Source organism: Vanessa tameamea, chromosome 6 (genome assembly GCF_037043105.1).
Source record: "Vanessa tameamea isolate UH-Manoa-2023 chromosome 6, ilVanTame1 primary haplotype, whole genome shotgun sequence".
Lineage (NCBI taxonomy): Eukaryota > Metazoa > Arthropoda > Insecta > Lepidoptera > Nymphalidae > Vanessa > Vanessa tameamea.
In genome coordinates, this window is record NC_087314.1 from 10,868,927 (window position 1) to 10,892,164 (window position 23,238).

A 23,238-nucleotide genomic window follows, 5' to 3' on the forward strand; every position below is an offset into this window, starting at 1 on the left:
ATGGGTTTTTATTTAATTTATTTTTCGAAAAGGAAAAATATAAATATTTATAAATTATAATGAGTATTACCTGTCTCTAAAACAAGGCTTGTCAAATAATCGAGCACGTGGTATGAGTTGTGACCTCTTGCTTTTGGGGTGGTTTTGCAGCTGAAGATCTGTAAAAGTCTCTTCTCTTATTACTGCCAAGCTTCGGCTTCGGCGTAAATTAGATCCTTCTATTTCTTTATGCTTGCATAGTCGCCCGTAACTGCCACTAAACTCTGTGTCTGAATTTGGAAAACGTTTTTGTAGAAATTCCTCGGCAGCTTTCGACCGCGTTAAATGTTGATAAAATTCGTCTTGAGGGAGTTGCACAGGAATTTTATAATATTCAGCGAGCTTACTTTGATATTTTTCTTGTTTTTTATTTTTATTTTCGGAATCTTTGATTTTAGACGATTTCTTTTTTTTAAGGCGATCGTCCGGATTCTTTTTTGATTCTAGAGAGTTACGTGGCTTGTCAAATTCAAGAGTTTCTGAAGGATTTTCAAAATATTGTATATCAGCGACGGTGTTTGCCGCGGGCTTATGTTCGTCCTGACCCGATTTCCTTTCGACAAGTTCTCGGAGGCGGCTTCTTGTGGAACTTGTGTTGGACGTGACGCTCTCTGGCCGTTTAATTGGATATTCTAGATTAGAAGATGAACGTCTAAACAGGCTAGTCTTGATCGACCCGAAGTCGCCTTCGTCTTGACAAGAAGCCGCTGAGAAATTTTGAGTCCTTATACGGTCAACGTGATTCTGACTAGAATACGACGCGACCGAGTCCACCGAGTGCCTGAAACAAAAATATTTCCAGATCAATTTAAGTTCACTCGAAGATCAAGATGGTGTAAAACAATATTACAAATGAAAATAAATAAATTAATGGTTAATTGTATCGGTTATGAAAATCATATTTATTGGGTTATTCAAATACATATCGAACTCTATATTTAAAGGGTTATTTTATCAATGTGTGTCAATTTTGGCATGTGACCAGTAGACAGTGGACAACGTTAACATTACACAGCTTTACTCTCACGAAAAAAATCTAAATATAACTACATGACGTTCGAAAAGAATTAGTGAATTCAGTTAGTATCTGTAGACGGATTTAGATTATTGGGATATCTGTTTTTTTTTTTTAATAATTTTGTAGAATTTTTTGGTATTATAAAGTATTATTTCTAATTAAAATGTAAATTATATTTGCAAGACGTATGTAACAAATTTGCGAATGAATTTTAAAGAACAGTACTTTAAACATTTCAACAATTGCCAAGAGCATCTCGTTGTCCTATTGATTGTATGCCTACTGATGGCGCTCGGACTCAAGTATGTGCTATATGAATTACGCTCGTCGTTATCAGTTTTCATATTAAGATCCATTACCAACACTTATAAAGATCAAGCAGTCTAATGAGCTCGACGTTATTTTCGAGTACATAGTATTAAATTGGCAATGCTTATTTTTCATTGTAATAAAATTTAATGAATTTGTTAATTATAACTGTTTTTAAAATATTCTCATCGATCTGTTTACATTACATTGGTGCGTTTTCAATTTGACGTAAAACAAAAGAAATATGGTAAGTGGTCATATTTCTGTAGTTAGGCATATCCATTTGTCGTTTTTTATAACATAATGTACTAATTGTATCTGTATGTGTACGTAATAAAGGCTAAAACAGAATAAAAAATGCCACGTATAATGTACACCTACTTATATACTAATTTTGATGTCGTTTTTTTTTAAGGAATAGCGGCAGGTCCTAAATGTTAGATAAATAAAATTAACGTAATTATATATAAAATAGGACGTAGTGATTGTTGTTGTCATTGTCGTTGTGGTCACAATCTCGTTATATTTAATAAAATAAACGTATAAGAAAGATATTCTAAAAGTAGTGTGTGGTATATGTTATTATGTATCCTGCATGGAAACATAAAAGGTACAAAGCGTGTAACGTTTCCAGCTGATGTTCCCCAACCTAAAATGTTGGGTGAAAGTGTTTTGAAAGGAAAATTGCAGCGGCAGACATCTATATTATTCAAGGGTTAAGAACGATGTTGATTCGCTTCTTCGTACTGTAAAAATGTCTGTTATAAATATTCATGACGCTGAGGCCGCCAACCCTTGGCGAGTTATGGAACAACATTTGGATCTTTTTTGCTTGAAAACGTCCCTAATTAAGTTAAGAGGCGATTATTTATGACAATTTCAAGGTCTTTGTTTATTCATATTACATTAAACGACGTTTAATAATTTTCTTAAATAAACTCGGATAACATTATTTTGTGGTAATTTTTGACCTCTTATTTCAGCTATTTATTTGAGGTTGTCTTTTTGTAACTGCTGATAATATGAAATTTAATTTAAAAAACTTATTTTTAAAATATGAAATTATGTTTAATATACTTAAGAGAGAAAATAAGGCATTTTTAGGGTTAATTTTCTGAGCAACTTAATGTGGAATTTCGTCAGAAGGAGCATCAGAAGTTATTTAACTATGCATAAATCATCACAATGTACACCTATATACGCGTACAGGCGTTCATTTCATCCGCGCTTCATTTCAGATACATTTTGAATTAATTGGATTACGTTGGTAATTCAAATAACTAATTGGATGAATTCTGACAAATATCCTATGTAGGTGATAATCGTAAGATAACGCGTTGGTTTATTTTATTTATTATTTGTTTACAAACTGCGCCTGCTAATTGGCTCGCAACAACTTTCAATATGGTTTTATACACTTATTAAAAGTGTATGAAATCATATTCAAAATATGCTATGCACAAGATATCAGTAAAAACCAAACCGAATTTGTTTACCTCTAAGTATAAGTGTCCAATCAGAAATAAAAATGTAATTGTTTTTTTTTTTAATAAGGTTATGGATATACCTACAAAAATATAGATCTTTGTGTACAATATTTTTCGAATTCAGTTACATATATATGTTCCCTTTTACTGCATTCATTAATTATATTAAAGTCTAGTAGACTTTAGTAAATTAAATATAATGAATGAACACGAAACGTAAACTAGATAAATGATGTTGATTCAAAGATTTTTGTCTATGGCAATTAGTATTCGTCAAGTTCATAAATGATTGATCCGCTTAATTTGTGCGATTAATTACTTAATTAATTGTATTGAGGATCAGTGCATCTACATACAATAAATGAAAACTATATAGGTACATGATATTAATGTTATCCATATTCAATATCATAGACAATCTACACAACATATAAGCTTATAATTATTATATTAAGTTATGCAATGTTCGATATAAATCGAGATGTCCTAATTTATACCTATTCTATTTAATAACTTAATGTCATATATTCTTAGGAAAGCAATTTACTTTTTCCAAAATATATATGAAGATGGAATTTATTTCATACATTGACAAACTTGGTGTTTATTTAGAATGATTTAACACTTAAATATTAACAAAGTACTATAGGAACTTTATTGTCCTTTAGCAGCTTTCCAGGCTCAGACACAAAAAAAAAATCGGTGGAATATAAGACCAAAACTCGAGCTGATTTGGTATTTAGTTTATTTTGAGTTTTATTTTTTTAACGTCTGTAAAAACTTGACGATAGTGTAACTTTTTTTAAAATGGGTTTTACTCAATAGTACTCAATAAGTTAGATTATAAATTTTATTTTGTTAGTATTTATAAAGATTACTTTGTTTTAGAGAATGGAATTTTTGTGACAATTTATCTATTGATATTGATGAATTGAAGTATTACGCGTATCAGTATGCTACGTTACAGGTGAATACTAACGTTATCGAAAATATGTAATCTCTTAAACTTATTTACACATACTGAGTGTATTTATAGATACATAAATTATTTATTGATTAGTTTACAGGTACAAAATAATAAACAATGACAACGGAATATGCATGTTTCGTAAATGCATATTCATTGACACACTTTAAATCAGTTTAGTAATACTTCCATAGTGCTACCATAATTTATATCACAATTCTGACACGTTCAGCGCTCTTAAAATCATGATTATGTTTATTCCAAAAGAAGTTTGATAAAGAGATAAAGGGCCAAAATAATTTTAACAAAAGCGTTACATGCTGTGTTAAAAAAAACATACACGATTAACTTATTAATATGGTTTTGAGCTTAATTATGAGTAATTTGGTAAAAAAATGAGTAGTTCTCAATTAAAGCATTTATGAGAATATGACGTAAGCACTTTTGTTATATCAGTTAAGAATAAGTGAAGAAGTATATTTTTTTAGAAATACGACAGTGACGAAAAAGAATAGATAGTAAGAACAAAACGGGACAGCGTATCTCATACGACCTCATTAAACTATAATTAAGCTTGAAAGGTCTCTGTCAAGGCTACAAAGGAATAAAAGATTGTATAAACTTCTCCACTTAACAATTCTATTGCAAACCATTTTTTCACAACTACTGTTACTCGGTAATAAACTGCAAAAACTGGAATTGTTAGTGCAAACGGCAGCAAGATTTTTTTTGTAAAAAATATCAATGACCGGTTCAATGGTTTCATGGCAACCGAACATAGTTGACAGTTATTTTACATTTACAAGATGTACTAAAATGTATTTTATAATTAAAACTAAAATCAAATCAAAATAAGATGAAAGAGTTTTAGTTATATATTTTAGGTAGGGAATTAAATGTTTGTAAGATATAATTTCATGATCCCTCAGCATTATCATGATGTGTCTGCAAATTTAATTAAAATAGAATTTGTGTTTTAAGATAGGAAAGATATTTCGTTAAAATTATAATTGAATAAGATTTCTGTTTGAAGCTTTTCGAGAAAATGTTCTTATTTTATGACATAAATGTCGGTTGGATTAAATATTGCAATTTATGTATATATATAATATACTTTAAATGTAACTGACAAATTCTAAATTATTCTAGACTCTTCATTTATAACGTATGAATTGTATGGTGATTCGTTGAATACATTTAGTTTGAACGTACTTATCTCTGAAACTACCATTTGTATTTAAAAAATACTTTTTTATACGTTACATTTGATAGTCCAATTCTTGAAAAAGATTAGAAGACTTGAAGAGGTTATATTGAACATTATATAAGCTATTTAACATCACGGCTCGACTCATAGGCTCAAGAATGTTTAACATGGGTGTAAAGGCGCGTTATGATTATAACGAACATTACTTATTAATTAACAAAAGAAATACAGATATTTTCTAAGATAAATTTCCGTTTATGTTGTAAACGGAAATTTATCTTAGAAAATATCTTGATTACCTGAATATATTGAATTGAGTAAATGTTATTCTAAGTTGTGAATATTATGATAAAAATTGGTTGATTTAAAAAAATGAGCAAATTTCGAATATAAATTATACATAAATTAATAACAAACCAATACAGATTAAGGAGTAATACAAGACAATTCAGTTTGAAAAAAAAACTACAAAATATCTCGGAAATGAACCAGTTACCACTGAACTGGTATCGCTGTCATTGGTAATTTGCGTTATATTCGTATCTTTTTAGATCATTGACAATTACGACTAAAACTTTTAAGTGGTATGGGATTGAATACTATTCATTCATTATGCTTATGTTTCAAATATCATCATAATTTATTTTTGTTCACAAAAACATAACTAGTGAGTTTATTTTAATAAAGGAATGCTGGCTGAATTTCTAAGCTTTAATTAAATATATATACAACAGATTAATTGTAACGTATGTTTATTTGATATATTTATAGTACTGTTACAAGATAATGAAAAAATATCTTCGAATTTATTCAGAGCATAACAATTTAAGGAGCATAATGTTTGTATTTTAAATATTTGTTTATTTGGTTTTGTCTAATTTTATTTTATGTTTTTGGTACAAGATTCTGAAGGTCTTTCGTCTGTCAATGTCAATGGTACTGACAAACCATTACGATTCTTATTATATTATTTAATATTTAATGTTGCAATAAGATTTTTCACCTCAGCTCTAACGGGCGGTGTTAGCTGGCTTAGCACGGAGAAGGTTAAAAGATTCATTTCAGCTGTACGTTGTCACAGTTTTATATTTAGAGATGTAAAGATAGTTTCGTGTGTTTCGTCTTATTTTTGGTACGGACGAATAAAAGTCGTTGCGGTACAATGTTAATGTTAAATATTGCTTAAAATGTGTTTCCCTTTAGATCAGGTTAACTTTCGTTTTAAATACACTATCATCTGAAATTCAGCATATTGTTCTTCATAGCATTTTTTTAAATTCTATTCTTTTTTATTTTTTATTCAAGACAAGATACATTAGAAAATTTAAATAATTACTAATATATAAATAAAATATTAAGTAACATTAATTCTTGAATATTTTATACCAATTAAATGATATAAAATATTGTGTAACAGTGGTGATAAATAAATGAAAATTTCGTTCATACCTAATTGGTTTACATCTCTGAGAATTGTATTACAAAACTAGATTAATGCAAGTTATCACTTTTTTCTCAGTATCCTAGTGACCGCTTTTCTTCCGTCCGTGACACTCTACTTACTATCAGTGTTCACGCTGCATTACATTCAATTATGCTCGTGTCTAACGGTCAAATTATTTTTTCAAACGTGTAATTAAACAATTAAAGGTTATTTTCGACATCAAGATTTAATGCATCAATTTTTTTTATCGTATATGCATAATAATAAAATGTTTATTTTAATAGCTCATACCTATATAATGGCCCAAAATTATGTTCCTTATTTTTAATTATGTGAAATGTACGAAATGTTACTGCTCATTACGTGACGAAAAGATGCTGAAAATTCACTCATAATATTGAAAGTGCTTGACTTTGCCCGCTATCGGGCGAATGTAACGTGAAAATTATATCATTTTTTTGTGAATAATTAATTGTTTTTTAACATGTATAGTTTATTTTAATTTACCATACGATTAAATAAGCATTATTGGATTATGTTTATTTGCAGCAACGCGATTTTCATTTGTTCCTTTCCAAAACGAAAAAAATCGAACGAGCTGTAGGTACATATAGAGGCACTGGGCATTTACACCTATTAATAGGTAGTATTAATAGGTATTCCTATTAATAGGTATTCCAATTAAAATTTGAATATACCTACTGACTGAATATGAAAAAAATATATATTTTTATTACTTTTATTTATACGTGCGTTAAATTTAATGTTATTTCTTTGATTATTAAATATTTTTCCTAAAATATTGTTGAAAATGGTTTATAAGGTAAATTTAAACTTATACGTTACCGTTTAGATTTTAGAACTTCTTTAATAGTTTCTTGTAAGATGTGTTGCTAACGTATGTTTATATGCATATTATATAGCAGGATATAAAAAGTCTGCAATTTTTTTTACAAAGCGTTTTTTTGAGAGATAAATTGAAATACTTTTTTATTTAATTTTGTTTTATTAATTTAAATCATCATTTAATTGTATGTTTGTTAACTTCACATATCATCAATACGAAGGTACTTAGAGAATATTACATGTACTTAATGTGTCCTTAAATTTTCTTATGTAATAATTACTGCAAGATAAGATTTTTTAAGAATGTAATATGAACTGCGCTAACATTAGTACAAGTGTATTAAACAGTTATCGCATTTATCAGTGTAGTTGTATGTGTAACCGAAAAACCCAACGGTTGGACCGAATTCAATGATTTTTTTTTTTGTATATTTGACACTAGACGTTTTAAATTGGACCCAATGTGTGGTGTTGCAATCTGGAAGTAAATAACATTTTTATTGCACCCGGTCGAAGCTAGGAATGGCAGCTAGTATTATTGTAAATCTTTTTATGCAACTGCTGTTTATAAATGTCAAACATCTCACCAACATTGGAAACTGTCAGAGTTTCGTTATAGTTCTCCTGACTATGCTTTAGATTGTATAGATCGAACTTGTCGATTAGTTCGTAAGTTGAGTTAACAGATAGAATCAGATGGATCGTTTAAATTGTAATATTTCATCTATCTATCTTCTTCTTAAATAAAAATGTATGTTTGTTCTTCAATATAAACGTTTTACGTGGACCCCTATTCTAACCGTGCGAAGGTGGGTAAGTTACTAGTGAGGAATAAAATTAAACCACATAAAACCGCATTCGTATTGTTCATTTCCTTTTTTTCCAATCAGAAATTATATAAAGAAACATTTTCATCATTGACTTTGAACGAAATATTGTACTAAAATATATATTGTCAGTTTAAATCTTTCCCCTGAATCCAATAGCGGCTTATCTAAATCGGGTTGCACAAAATTAGTTGTGGTATTGATCGATCTAGACAGGCGGTATTACTACTGAGCCACTTTATCTAGATTCTAGATAAATACAACGTTGAGTTTAGTTCTGATATATCCTTCAATTCTACAAAGTTTAACGTCTTTTATTCCATTTCGACACTGTAACTTTCTTTTATGAGAACAAATAAATGTTTACCATGGTTGGGTTTAGTTTTTTGTCTAGTTTATTGCATTGTTTAATTTCAAAATATATATTATGAATATTTGTTTGTAGTTTGTATGTAGTTCATAAATAATTTTAGCGAATTATAGCAGAAGCCAATTGTGCCGAAGACGGGCCTTGTGATTATATCACACGAATCTCAACTGAATATTGCGGGTTCAAGCGGGTTCCGAGCAAGAATCACTAAATTTTCAATTCTTTAATATGTGTATATAATTAATTAATCTCGTCCTTGGCGGTGAAGGAAAACATCGTGAGAAATCTGCATGAGTTGCATGAAAATCTATCACGTGTGTATCCACCAACCCGCAATGGAGCAGCATGGTGGCTTCTTCTCAAAAAAGAGACGCCTTAACCGATCTTTTGGATTTTTACAGACTGTTTCATTACATTCCATATATTCCAGTGCATTCTATTAGTAATGCTCGATAAAGTTGTACGTTTTTATTATGAACGGAATAAAATACCAGTTATTTAGTTTTATTTAGCGCAAACGTCATTCATTCTACACACGTGAACCGTGTTTACAGGTCATCATGCTATTTTATATGCGAAAGCGAAAGACGAATGGAAAACATCTCGAACATCAGAAGACACGACAGAAACGATTAAAGCTAATTTATCGCCGTTCGCAAAATAAACGAATTTTATTATAGAGAATGATTGAGCGATAGACTGCTCGATAAAATTGTATATTATTCTAAAGATAATGTTGCTTCATAACTATGAAATATTATGGCAGATTATTTTTAACAATGTGTGACTGAACTGAGAAGAACTGGAGAAATAATATAGCTGGACTTTTTTTCAGCAATTGTTTATTTCTAGCAATACCTTACATGATACCTTATACGAAAAATCCAAAAGTCTCTAACTATCATTTTCTGCATTTGTATTAAGAATAATGAGATCAGAACTAAAAAAGTTTTTGAAATATTTATATTTTTTTAATACGAGGTAAAAACTCAGAGAAAGTATGGGGAGTCACAAATAATGATTATAAAAAAATATGTTTCTTACGATTGGGGATGGAAACTATATTTTTTATAAATTTCGTGCCTATGCAACATATCAAATATATAATTTATGAATATTACTAAAAAGCATATAAGCATACAACACCTAAATAATTCTACATTTTGTAAAGACTTCGTTAGACATCGTTAATTTCTTAGCACAAAACGAATTATTGTTCAAAGTACTTTCTCAACACAATAACTGTATACTATACTGGTAAGGTTGACAAGTTGATAGTTCTCTCATATAAAGAAGAAGGATTTAAAGTCTATTCCTGTACGCTGATCCACTTTGCGTCACTGGATTTACATGTGCCAGAGTTACCATACGATTAAATAAATGTAGTCATTAAGACTACATTTGCCTTAACAACTTGTTTGCTTCGTGATAATTTTTCTCACGGAGTAAGAGATTACGATTGAATACAAATTATGGCACGTGAACAACTCTTAACTATTACTTGTATAACAACACAAGTTTTTTTAATTCTTGATGTGAGAAGACATTTTTCTATGACCCTTACCCGAATAGCCAATTTTATAATATAATACTTTATTTATTATACTTGTTGCGTACAATTATGATACAACTCGATAGTATGAAAAGATACAATTACAGATTTTCGAAATCCCAATGAATTTATGAAACATAATATATACGTTACCCTTCTACAACGAAATTGATATTTTATTTGACGTACTTTGAACACGTCCTTGTATTTCAATAAATAAATGTTGTCACCAACACTCATTTTCAGATAGCGCAATGCTCAAATCAGAACTGTGGAGTAATCAATATATGAACAATAAACTGTTTTCATTGCATTATTTAAATTCAATTTTATATAATTCAAGGAAATCCCAGTTCATTGTGCGAATTGTTAAAGATGTTAGTATTAAAATAATACATAAAAATATCGTGTCTGTCTCTATACCTAAGAAATACATAAATACTATCGATTATTATATCGTTTTTTTTTTAATTTAATTGATAGTGACTCACATATGTGTTTTAATAATATTAAACTAGGAATATAGTCACCTTCACCTCCTTTTACTATGTTATTGAGAACGGCTTTATTAATAACATGTTTGAGGCTTTAACGAGAACATTTCTACTGGAATCGAACTCAGTGTCGCACTAATATTGACTCGGCTGTTAACTGTTCTAATTGGACTTCAATCAATTCCGACCTCGATCGAGCGCAGGGGCTAACATTGAGTGTTAAATCGATGTTTTAAAATTGTCATTACGTTTTTTTTTACTAATCTTTTTAATACATACTCATAAATATAATGCCCTCTGGTATTACAAATGAATGATCAACTATGATGAATAGAGTAGTGTTTAAGTTTATGTTATTAAAGCAAGACACAACAATGGTTTTAAATTGGATTAAACTCAATGAAAATGAACATTGGTCAATATTGTTTTTGTTAATTTCGACCTGTTTATTAAATTGAATTTCCAAAGTAATCTTCAAGACGATTTTTTTAGTAACGTTCAAGTACATCGTATATTTTATGTACAAGGAAATATTAGTATTTAAATGTAAATTTGAGTTTTATAAATAAAAAAAAAATAATTTAAAGCTTGGTAACATCGGTATAATCAAAATAAAATAATGAAAAACAGTGATACATACTTTAAAAGTCAGTTAAAATATCTATCGCAAGAAACGTGAAAGTGTTAATTAAAATCTCCGTGTCGGAGAAATGTAAAGATCGCGAACATTCGATTTACTTACATAGGTAGGTACTGAATATCTTTTTGATATTACCGCTCTTCTTTAGTCTTTTAATTGGCACGATACATAAGAATAGTTTCCTTTCATTTATTCGTATTTTTAATTCGATACATAACATAAATAAAATAGTTAATTTAATTTTTCGTGCTTTAAAGTAACTGAGTTTTAATGAATAAATTGTAAAACTTAGCACTCATTGAATGCATTAAACAAATTGTTTTTTTTTTAATTAAACAATTAAATAAGTTTAGTGATATAAATATTAGTTTGTACATTATGATTAACGATTATAGAGGAAATGTAACTCGTATGTGAGTAAATTTACCAGTTTCGAACCCGCATGAACCGGTGAACTGTAAAGTACATAGCTTTACATCAAAAGGACACCTGGAATTGAGTCGGAACATCAAATTTAATCACCCGCATCAACGATTATTTATTGAATTGTGATCGCACAAATTCACAACGGTGTTAAGGTCAAAGCGAATTCAAATCGTAAGCGATTTACGACGCTTGTTTTTGTTTTTTATGTGACGTTTTTCCAAGTAGAGACCATAGTGCGGAACTTTGTGATGTATTTTTGATTCGACTTTTACTGCGTCACATGTTTTTTCAGGGTCGCTTCATACTCTTTGAACTTGAATTGTTCTTCGGATAAAATTATAATAGCTTTGTAATCAATATAGTTATTGTTTTCTCATTAAGAAATAGCATGATACATGATATATACAAGTTACGTTACAACTTTATTCAATGACGGTATTTTTTACAAACTTTGATTCAACTCTACCTGAGTATGTTTCTAAACTTACAAGTGAATTTTAAAACAGCTTAACCTATCTGATTCAGTTTATATATTGATAATCCTTTTGTTGCTGGTAGCACTACAACATAGTTAGCATTAGCATTAGAAGCCTGTAAATTTCCCACTGCTAGGCTAAAGGCCTCCTCTCCCTTTGAGAAGAAGGTATGGAGCATATTCCACCACGCTGCTCCAATGAAGGTTGGCGGAATACACATGTGGCAGAATTTCGTTGAAATTTGACACATGCAGGTTTCCTCACGATGTTTTCCTTCACCGCCGAGCACAAGATGAATTATAAACACAAATTAAGCACATGAAAATTCAGTGGAGCCTGCCTGGGTTTGAACCTGAAATCATCGGTTAAGATGCACGCGTTCTAACCACTGGGCCATCTCGGCTCTACAACATAGTACCTATACTAAATTATGTTACTTTTTTTTAACTTGATATCATAAAACCTTTTCGATTTGATGTGAATTTAAAAACCTAGTCCACGTAGAACGATACGTTTATTTAACATTTGTACCTATAAAAACATCTAAAATGTGTTTTTTTTAAATAAACGCATAGTTCACATTTACTGTAAATTAGAGGAGCAAAAGGGCATATGTGTATCAAAGGATTCTCGAATAAAACTATAACTCAAGATAAAAAATAAACGGTATCATAGCGTGAATAGATATCTAATCATTCCACTAATGGAGAATCTAATATCGAAGATAAATCGTTTGTATTTCCTTGACTATTCCCAAAACCTTCAGACATCTCGTCAAAATTCCAAATATCACCCGCACCACCTAGATGTCCGAAAATCCACAACAGCGCGATTTTTATGACATTTACTGCCTCGCACAACCACTCTGTGGAACCAGCTTTCGCCGGCGGTTTTTCCGAACCGATACGACTTGGGAACCTTCAAGAAAAGAGCGTACTCCTTCCTGATAGGCCGGCAACGCACCTGCAAGCCCCCCGGTGTTGCAGATGTCCATGGGCGGTGGTAGTCACTTTCCATCAGGTGAGCCTCCTGCTCGTTTGCCACCTCTAACATAAAAAAAAACCCAAGATCACCAATTAAAGTAAAAAAGTTCTATACACTGTACGCTTATCTATACAAGATCGTTTTGTCGGTAGAAATATAATAATTGAATTTGAAATTTAACATGAAAAATTATACAGCTTCGACTATTTATCGGTAAATCCTAAGTGTGGTACCGAGGTACCATTTTATAGATTGATTTTATCGTAAATATAAAAGATAGTTGGATAAACGTGTATGCAAAATACGTTAGTCCTACTAAAATAAATTTTCCAGTTTAAATTTATAGAACCTTGCTAATATTCCAACGTGAATTAACAATTTGTTGAAAGTTTTATAATGTTTGTTAACGTTTAGCAAAAACGTGATTCGCGCAAGGTTTTTGTTATATATGTCAATACAATCAATGCTACCTACGTCACTTGTGTCCAAAGCTAATAAACCAATGCATAAAATATAAGACATATTGATTATTAAAAAATAAAGAGTTGGCACTACATTAAGAATGGACTATTGTTTTATTAGGTATATGAAGCTAAAGTTCTTTTTTTAACAGTTTAATTTTGACGGCTGTTTAAACGAAGGTAATAAACATATTTTAAATTGAAAAATGAATAACTTAAAATTACATTCAAACGAGTCGCAAAAACAAATAATTATGTTTCAAAATTCAAATACCCTCAGGAATGCTGCCTAAATTAATGCCTTCCTAAATTATCGATATAATAGCAAGACCGATAATAAATAAATAAATTTATTATTATAACTTATTGACTTCGCTATATCGGCCTATTTACACTAATACATGCCTTGTTATATAAATATTTTTCTACTTTTGCTCCATGGTCCATATCTGACAGAAGCTGTAATAGATTTATCTGACGATGTTTATAAAAGTTACCTAAACCAAACGGGGAGTCTTTATGAACTATAGAGTAATACAATTTATTAGAATTATTTTTCGTTTTAGTGTTACTTGTGATCTAAATTGATATCGATAAAGCCTTGTGGGTAATTTATACTATAACCTGCAAAGTGGCCCGTGTGCCTTTGAGGTGCACTGAATGGAAAGAGAAGTGAACAATTGAACACTTTTATTGAGCACTAAATTCAAAGCGAAGACGCTTTCGTTGGAGCCTCGGGCATATTATATTGTTACATTTGCCTACCATCCCGTCGTATCTGCTTGTATTAAAATATTAATACTTTTTTGTGTTTAAAACCTTTTTTATTTCAATGAAATACATTTTTTTTTATATTATACACAAAAAAATGCAATACTTGTACTTTAAATCTTATTAAACCGAGTCGGTTTTACAATAGTCAATTAGAAGAGAAAATTTATCGTTGTCCTCAATAGAACATTGCGACAAAAACAATACAGATTATAATAACAATATTATCTAACAAGAAAAAAAGTTGAAGCAAACAGTTAAGTTATCGGTTTGGTGGAAGTGGTTTAAAATTTAGTTGCAATATTTTACTTACATCCACGAACGGTTGAAAATAAATAAAAATATGGAAATAAAAAGTATAAGTACTTTTTAAATTTGACAAAAAAGTTGCCACCTAAGGTTAACTAAAAATAAAGTTTGTCTGCTATTTTATAAAAGTTAAATAGTAAATTTTATAAAAGTTGTACATAATTGAAAAAGGTGTATTTCAAGTTATCAAACAAGATAATGTAAAATCTATTTCATAGTATAAGTATATTTATTTATTATTTTCTCACTAGAGAAAATAATCTGTTACGGGTGGATCGACAGACACACATAGAGATCTTAGAAGAGGCTTTAAATCGGATATGGACAAAACCCTAAAATTTTAAAAAACATTATATATAAATTAGGACAAAAATGTTATATTGGATTTTGATATATATATTTTATTTCCTGTTTGTAAAAAAAGAAAGTAATTTGATAAACATATAAAAGTACGGTAACAAGGTTTTATTTTAGTTTGATTTGTAATAGCTTGGTACGGACATTGGCTTCGTATTTTCTAGGTTAATTTATAGATCTGCAGAATGCAGATATAAATCATTTCAGTACCTCTATCATATATTTCATTTCGAAGATATCCGTGGCAGAAGTAGGAAATTAAACATTACTCACCATCGACATACATAAGTAAACGAGCTGTATGGAGATATTAAAAGCTACGTCAGTTAAATATAATTAATTTATGCCTTTAAACGATATTGTAAGCGATATTTTCAAAGAAACTTTTCCAATTTGTTTTTACAAGAATGATTAGGTTAACATATAGCTTTGGATTTATTTATTTTTATCGCAACAAAATGCTTTACTATTGTATGCAAGTAGGTCAAAGTTTTATCGCGATATGCATCTAAGTAATTACGTGTAAACTTTATTTCGCTAAAACCTTCCGCAGTCTACATTTGTAATAAAACTTATGACGAAATTATATCCACGTAAAATATTTTAAAAAAATGTGAAAATCAGTATTCGAATATAAATGGCATGTTTTTTTTTAAATCGGTTATTAATTTAGTAGTACCAATATACCTATATCGTATACCATTATACAAAATTATTAAGTCGAAAATAGGCTTTTAAAACCAGTTCTGCGCAGTTTTATAACAATAATGCAATAATATTAAATAATTATCTCGCAATCCAGTAGGCTTTATTTTAATACATATTCAAAATATTAAGTGATATACCTACATATTTTCACTATTATACAGTATTGTCTATGATAAAAAATATCAATATAAAACATTTGGATACTTCAAAATGGTCTTGATTGTGAAATTAATATTTTTGATTTTCCTCTTGTATGAGATCTACCATGCTCGGCTCCAATAAACATTACTTCTCCGATCCGGCACCGATTTTTTACCAATATAACTGGTAAATCCTAAGATAAAACTAGAGTTCAAAACTAAACATATTATGATAATGCTTACATTTCGTTCATTAAAAATGAATTAAAATAATATTTTATAATAGCTAGTTACTGTGAGATAAATAATTATAATAAAATTTGAAATTTTAAAACGTCGATACAACGTTTATACTGTTACAGACTCATTCAATATTCTTTAACAGTTATCGGTGCGCGATAAGTAAACGTAGTTAAAAGTATGTTAGTTTTTAACCGTCCTCGTATTTATCGCATTGAAAGTCAATGGTGTCATTGACCCAGACGCCAGCTGTTTATTATTTTTAATCACAGTTATTATACTAATATATACATTTCTTATTGCGCAAAATGTGTAAAACATTTATGTATCTTAAACTGTATAAAAAATTTAATGACTATAACTATGATTATTTTATTATTGTTAATTTACTTTCGACATGTATGCACTTACAAATATAACTTGACCATGTTCAAACAACTGGTCAGATTTAGTAGGAGGTAATATCCTCTTTATTTACTTAAAATAAAAAAAATGTATATATATACAGTTAAAACCGTTTATGACGACATCGTTTAGAACAACATATCGGTTATATTGACCAAAATCCCCGGTCCAAAGGTCCCGGCTGAATGCTATATAACTGTCTTATCAAAAATATTGCTTTGTACGACATTGCTTACTATATATATATATACTATTAAACTACCACATTTGGCTAACAATTACTACTGAAGCAGACGAGTGCATTGATGTAGATAGGTCTATTGCGATTTGTGCACCGGCTACGGAAGATGATATTGTACGAGAAGTTCAAGAAGAAAATGACGAACCGATGAACAGTTTATAGTGGCAACTTTGAATGATGGTCTCAATGCTGTTAGTGTATTATGCAAAATTGTTCTTTTTAATGAATAGTTTCACATGCAGGGAAATTATAACGATACACTGATTAAACTCCAAAGTGAATTACAAAATGTGTATACAAGACAGAAGTGTTCCAAACAAACTAAAATTACAGATTTTATGCATACAGGAAAATGACATTGTAATTTCTTAATATGCATACGTTTTGTTTGAAATAAACGAAATATAATTTCATTTCATACATTAATATATATTGCCTATTAATACCTACCTACACATTCAATAATAATACTTCATAAAAAAATAAGCATCACCGGTTGTTACGACTATCGTTTTTACGACTAAATATGAGTAGTCCCTTCAATGTCGTTATAGCAGATTTTGACTGTATACATATATATATAATATTTAATAATTATACAATGTCAAACTCAAAATCTTTTTTTTTATATAAAGAATGTCGTAACATTTTATGTTGCTTTAATTTAACTGTCAGATTATTTTTTTACTCGGCAACCTGTTCGTCTTCTCGCCGCGGATTACGAAGTGGTTTTTCCTGCAAGCTTGTAGATAATTTGCCTCATGAAGTATCCTTGACATGCATAGCGAACGAGCTTAAAATATTGCATTATAAGTACATTTGTAGTTATTATTTTTGGGTACATTTCGTTTGCTTAAAACATAATTTTGGTTATAACCGATAATAATAAAAAAATAGGATACATTTCTTATTTTAAAATAATACGTCAAAAAAATTATGTTAATATTCCGTACTTTTGTTTTTGTACTCAACAAAAGTTGTGAAATCTTCGTCTCGATTTAAAAGGGAAACAGGTTCTGTTGCGGTTTTCATTGTAAATATTATTGGGGTCGTATTTATTTAAATCCAATTCGATCTTTTTATTATTACACGGAACAATTATCTCGCTTTGTAAAACGGGTTACATAATGAAATGTTTATAAAAAGATTTAATTAATATTACAAAATTACTTGACTTATTTACATCCACCTAAAAATACATATGATATAAATTTTAGTAATTCAATGAATTGTTGCTATTGAAACTAACATTTTGATGTAAAAATAGGTAAATATAATGAGAATAAATCAATATTTATCTAGTAAGACGTATCGATATATATAATATTACAAATGAAAAGTAAAAGTAGGTATGTATCGGTACAATTTCATATTTTTTCTTATTTACGAAAAAATATCAAATTTAATAAAAATAGCATGCCTTAATCTTGAATAGGCAAATGTATTAAGTCAAAGCAATCTGTTACTACTACTTATTCACTTTAGATAAAGTCAGAAAGAGTGCTATTTAAAGATTGTATCTTGTTAAAGATGAGTGATATAACGCGTTACGTCTCGTTTCTACGTTTTAAAGATTCTATTATAACGCGTGTTATCTTTTGAATGATAAAAATATGAGCTGTTGAAATTATATGTAATTGTTATAAAGTAAAACTGCTTTACGTATGTATTTTATCGATTCTTTGCACCTCAATGATGTAATCTTACTCATTGTTAATATGGACGCAAAGTCGATTCTGTAGTATTATTCTGAAAGTACGAACTCGATAATGATATTGATTGTGAAATGTCTTATAGTGTAATGAGTTATTGAGTCTATTAATTAATAGGATCAAAATAATGTATGAATGCAGCTTGGTTTTCGAGAGAAATATGTTCAGTTCTAGTACTGTTGGACCTCTGTACTATTGGTATTATGTTATTATTGATTATGTAATTTATTTGATAACAAAACTATAAAACATTCAAAGACTATAAAAATAAAATATTTTTTAATCAATTTTAATTAATAGGAATGAGATTGATCTATAACCCATCTTGTACCGCGCTCCAGGCACATTGCCAATTAACGAGTAACGGCAATGGTGAGATGTTTAATATAATTCATCTGTCGTCTATAGGTCTTAAGCGACAGTCATGTCAAGAAAAGTATTAATTACAAAGATCAATTATCTTCTCCACATATAAAAATTAATGTTGGTATGTCTTTTTGAGATTAATAGCCTTCGACATCGTTTGAAAAATCAGTGAAAGCATATGTATTTTTTCATGGAGCGAGTTTTTATACTATTCAAATTGTTGTAACATGTAACTCGCCAGGGAATGAAAATACTGTACAACATATCGATGTGGCAATATAAATGTTGGTTCAGTTACTCAAAATCGTGATAGAAATTTCAACATAAACTACGTACTTTTTGTTATAATCAAATTACATATATTTCGTATTAATATTAAAACTGAACACGTAAAGTTCAGATGATCATCATCATTATCATTATAATTAGCTTGCCTTTATATATATATAAAGGCGATAGGCGAATGTGTCTTAAGCGACCGGACTGTTGAGACCATCTCACCACGGGCGTACTTTTTAAAGTTGACGGTTTTTTAAGGTTAACGAACTCGATTGACGATTGATAGGTTGTGGTAGCCGGACAGACAAATAAACTACCTGATGGTTAATTTTTTACCACCGTACGTAGACATTGGTGCTGTAAGAAATATAAACCATTCCTTCCATCGCCTTCTAACCCTCGTTCCTGTAATTAGACTGGGTCAGACTGGATTATACAAAGCCTCACCACAAAATATATCTACCACCTTTTTCGCGTCCTACGATACCTATAACTCGAGACGGGTGATCTTATTTATCTCTGCCGGATATACACGGCAAAGTTTAGATAGTATCTTTTAGAATTTACTTACATGAAAACGAACAAGAAACGTTTATATGTGTATACGTGCCTGTATTGAAATTTTATAACTTAGAGCTTATGTCTTATGAAACGACAAAGGCCTGTATAAACGAAGAACAGGTTATTTTATCGGTGAATATTTTTGAATTTGATAGCTATATTTCGATATATTTAAGATTTCACCTCCATATAAATATAGTCAGTTTAATCAAATAAAGATTAAATACTAAGAAAGATAAAACGTTATTTAATTTTATTTTAAACTAGATTTTACTTATGTAAATGTATTTAGTGTGCAATGGAATTAAATTCGATACATATATGTATGTATGTTGGCCGAGCATACGATTATTGTGTCCATTTATTTGAAGATTAATATGACACGTTGCTCATAATATACATTCCTCACCCTGATGATGTTTTGCTGCAATAGAGAATACGAAATTAATTGTAAACACAAATAAGGTAGTGCAACATTGAAACTATTTTTTTAATTTATGTGAATTGAAATGAAATGAATGATATATATATATATATAACTTATAGGAATTAAAATTGTAATTTTTATCGAAGCTATCAGTCTTTTTTTTGTTAGCATTCTGGCAATTGATCACCATTCTCATGTCTTTGAGTCTACGTTCTTGTCAACTACATACACGGTATTTAAAATGTGACGTCTCTCTGTGATTACACACTCACTGAGTTGCCACTCATCCTTTCAGCTACTACTTCAGATTGGTGGTAAAATAGTGAGTGGACCAACCCACCTAGGCTTGCTTGGTCCAATCCAACGACAGATCAAAATGCAAATATTTTAAATGATTATTCCTTCACAAGCAACTTTAATTGTAATATGAAGAAGTATTTATGTTTTATAAAGAGTCCGTATAAGCATAAATTCATATATGCCCAAAAATGAATTAAATTCACGTTGATCTAAGTAACATACGATTATTCTAGATTTATATATATATATAATGCTAAATATTTATGAAAGCTTGTAAATAGGCCATTATAAGCAAATTAGGTACAAATAAATAAGCTATTTTCTATTTCTGAGTATATCTGTTTTGAAATTCTAATATCATGCACGAAGACATCTGAAGCTTCTAGAAAACGTAATGATGCGTGAATGATTTGGAAACGCTCGATGAAAGAACACTTGATCTATTTAACCGTTCACTGTTACGTCTGAACGGGGCTTTCAGTGTATTTACAAACATCCGACTAAAACCTTCATGCTCAATTAGCTAAGAACTTTTTTTAATCATATTATTTTAATGTTTTGCAAAATTGTTGTGTTGATATTATTAAGCCAAGCTTTAATGGCAATTTTTTTTATGACTTAGAGAAATAAATGACATATATATTGATGATAATGGTATGGTAAATGGATGATGCTTTTAAAGCGGACATGGCACAAAAATAAATACATTAATAAGAAAATAAAACCTTTTTGTTAACACATTTCAATTCGATAGCAATAAAGATAGTCTATAAAATATTACGATAAAACTAGGAGTAAAGCAGATTAAACCCTAAGGTAGTTATTCCTTTCTAAAAGCGCTAATCTATGTCATAAAATCAGGCTAAAATATCATTTATTATTTTACTTCTGCTCAAAAACCCATTAAATTCAAAATAAACATTTATTTAAATTTCTATATACCCTTTAGACGACATTTGTAACCAAATAACATTCACTTAATAACCAATAATTCTAAGGTCAGTATTATTTGATACATATATGTATATAATATAACACTTTCTTAAACAAATGATATTTGTGTAACTGTGAGACAACTTCTTATGTAAATGTCACAGATTAAAAATGTTGTAACGTGGACATTACATCTCAAAGTTACATTTATAACGACTCGTAATCACATAGAACATACATTATGAACATAATCACATGTTATTGTGAACTATATTATGTAATTTTAAATCGAGCGGTTTATAGAGTAATGTAAAATAGTATCAAAGCTGCAAATTATGTTGAACATGATTTGTAACGTGATACATCTTTTATTATAGTAATATTGTAACGAATTGCTTGTGAATAAATTATTATAATTATTGAATAACTTTTGATGAAGTAATTGGAATATAATTATAGAAGTCGTAATAATGTAACAAAGAGGAAAGTTTTTTCCGGTATCACGCGAACTAGGCGACTGTTATTTTGATTGATATATAACTTTCACTTCACGATAGCTCGTAGTTTCAGAACATAAGTTATATATTTAAGTTTTCCATAATTGTTAACAATACAGCTAGTAACAGGCTGTAATTAAACCTCCGCTGCTCTTCTCTCCTTTTAAGGAGAAAAAATACCACCGCGCTGCTCAAGAGCGTGTCGGTGGCAAATGGTAATTTCCACAATATATTACGTTAAAGAATAAATGGTTAAGCCATTTCACCAACCATCACCAAGACAAATTAAGTACCTATATGAAAAACTTGTTATTCTATCTGTTCTACCTACTTCGCCATCACTTATAATTTATAAGGCGTTGTTATTTCAACGTAGTCATATCGATAAATGTCGATATAGTACATTTGTTTCCAAAAATAGCACGCGTTTGGTATTTATTGTGCCGACGAAGTTTTGAACTTAAAGATGTTGCTATGCATAAAAATAAACCTCGTTAAGACGAAATGATGTAATTAATAAAAATAATGACGGAATAAAACGCATGAGGACACGATTTTTAAATAATTATTTTCGTGTGTATATAAACAAAATTAGCTATTATTTTCAAGTTAATAAGAATCATTATGGCTTCTATAATTTATTAGTCTTTTGGCTCGACACCGTAGTTCCTGCCGTATTGTTTTCAACGAACCCGGTGTTGATTATTCGTGCGATAAGGTTATGTTGTCAAATGCATGTTAAAATTTTGGCCATGGGACGCATTTGTTTTGAAAAATAATTCACACGTTTGGGGATTAATGTTACTACAAAAAAAAAAACGTAGCTTTTTAATTATTGTAATTATATCATTGTACAGGTAAATATATATTGTATATTCTATACATTGAAACATAGATATCATAAAAATTACTATCACGTATGCATGCATTCTAGTATTAAATTTTAGGTATTCTATATTATAATTTGGTCGTTACAATCTGCAAATATATTTTTATAATATTTAAAAAAGTAACCAAATTGAATATCTCCTTCTTTTCTGAAGTTGGTTAAAAGCATAACCTACCTAAAGTTACACGTTAGTCATAGATGAGCTGTTAAAACAATGAAATCATTTGATAAGACTATGCACACCCATTCTTCAAAATCGAAATCACCGTATTCGTTTATTAGTTTAGAATATACTTTTCGTAATTGGAATAATTTACATTCAAAGTAAGGCAAAAAAGTGCGTAACACGCGGCAGTAAAAGTAAAACGGTTGTACGCATTGGAACTAACGAATGATTAAGCTATTGAGGATTTTATTTATGCAGTCATGTACTGGTTATAAAGTATGCTCCGATGTGCTGGGAATTCTAAAACGAATTTGTAAGGCTCAATAAAAACTGTCTTGCAGATGTTTTAATATCAACTTCGTTTTACATATAGACGTCATAACAATTGCT

The 23,238-nt window shown here is 29.5% G+C and overlaps 2 protein-coding genes across 2 annotated transcripts in view; one reads left to right on the forward strand and one right to left on the reverse strand.

The window, feature by feature from the left end:
* LOC113396344 (calcium uniporter protein, mitochondrial) overlaps positions 1 to 23,238 on the forward strand; it is a 145,416-nt gene that overhangs the window by 7,560 nt on the left and 114,618 nt on the right. The gene's annotated exons all lie outside the window — the stretch shown is intronic.
* Positions 1 to 23,238, reverse strand: part of Jv (javelin) — a 97,771-nt gene that overhangs the window by 4,912 nt on the left and 69,621 nt on the right. Inside the window, exon 2 of the mRNA XM_026634242.2 lies at positions 71 to 820. Within this exon, the coding sequence (XP_026490027.2) occupies positions 71 to 820 (750 nt within the window). The remainder of the gene's footprint in view (positions 1 to 70; positions 821 to 23,238) is intronic.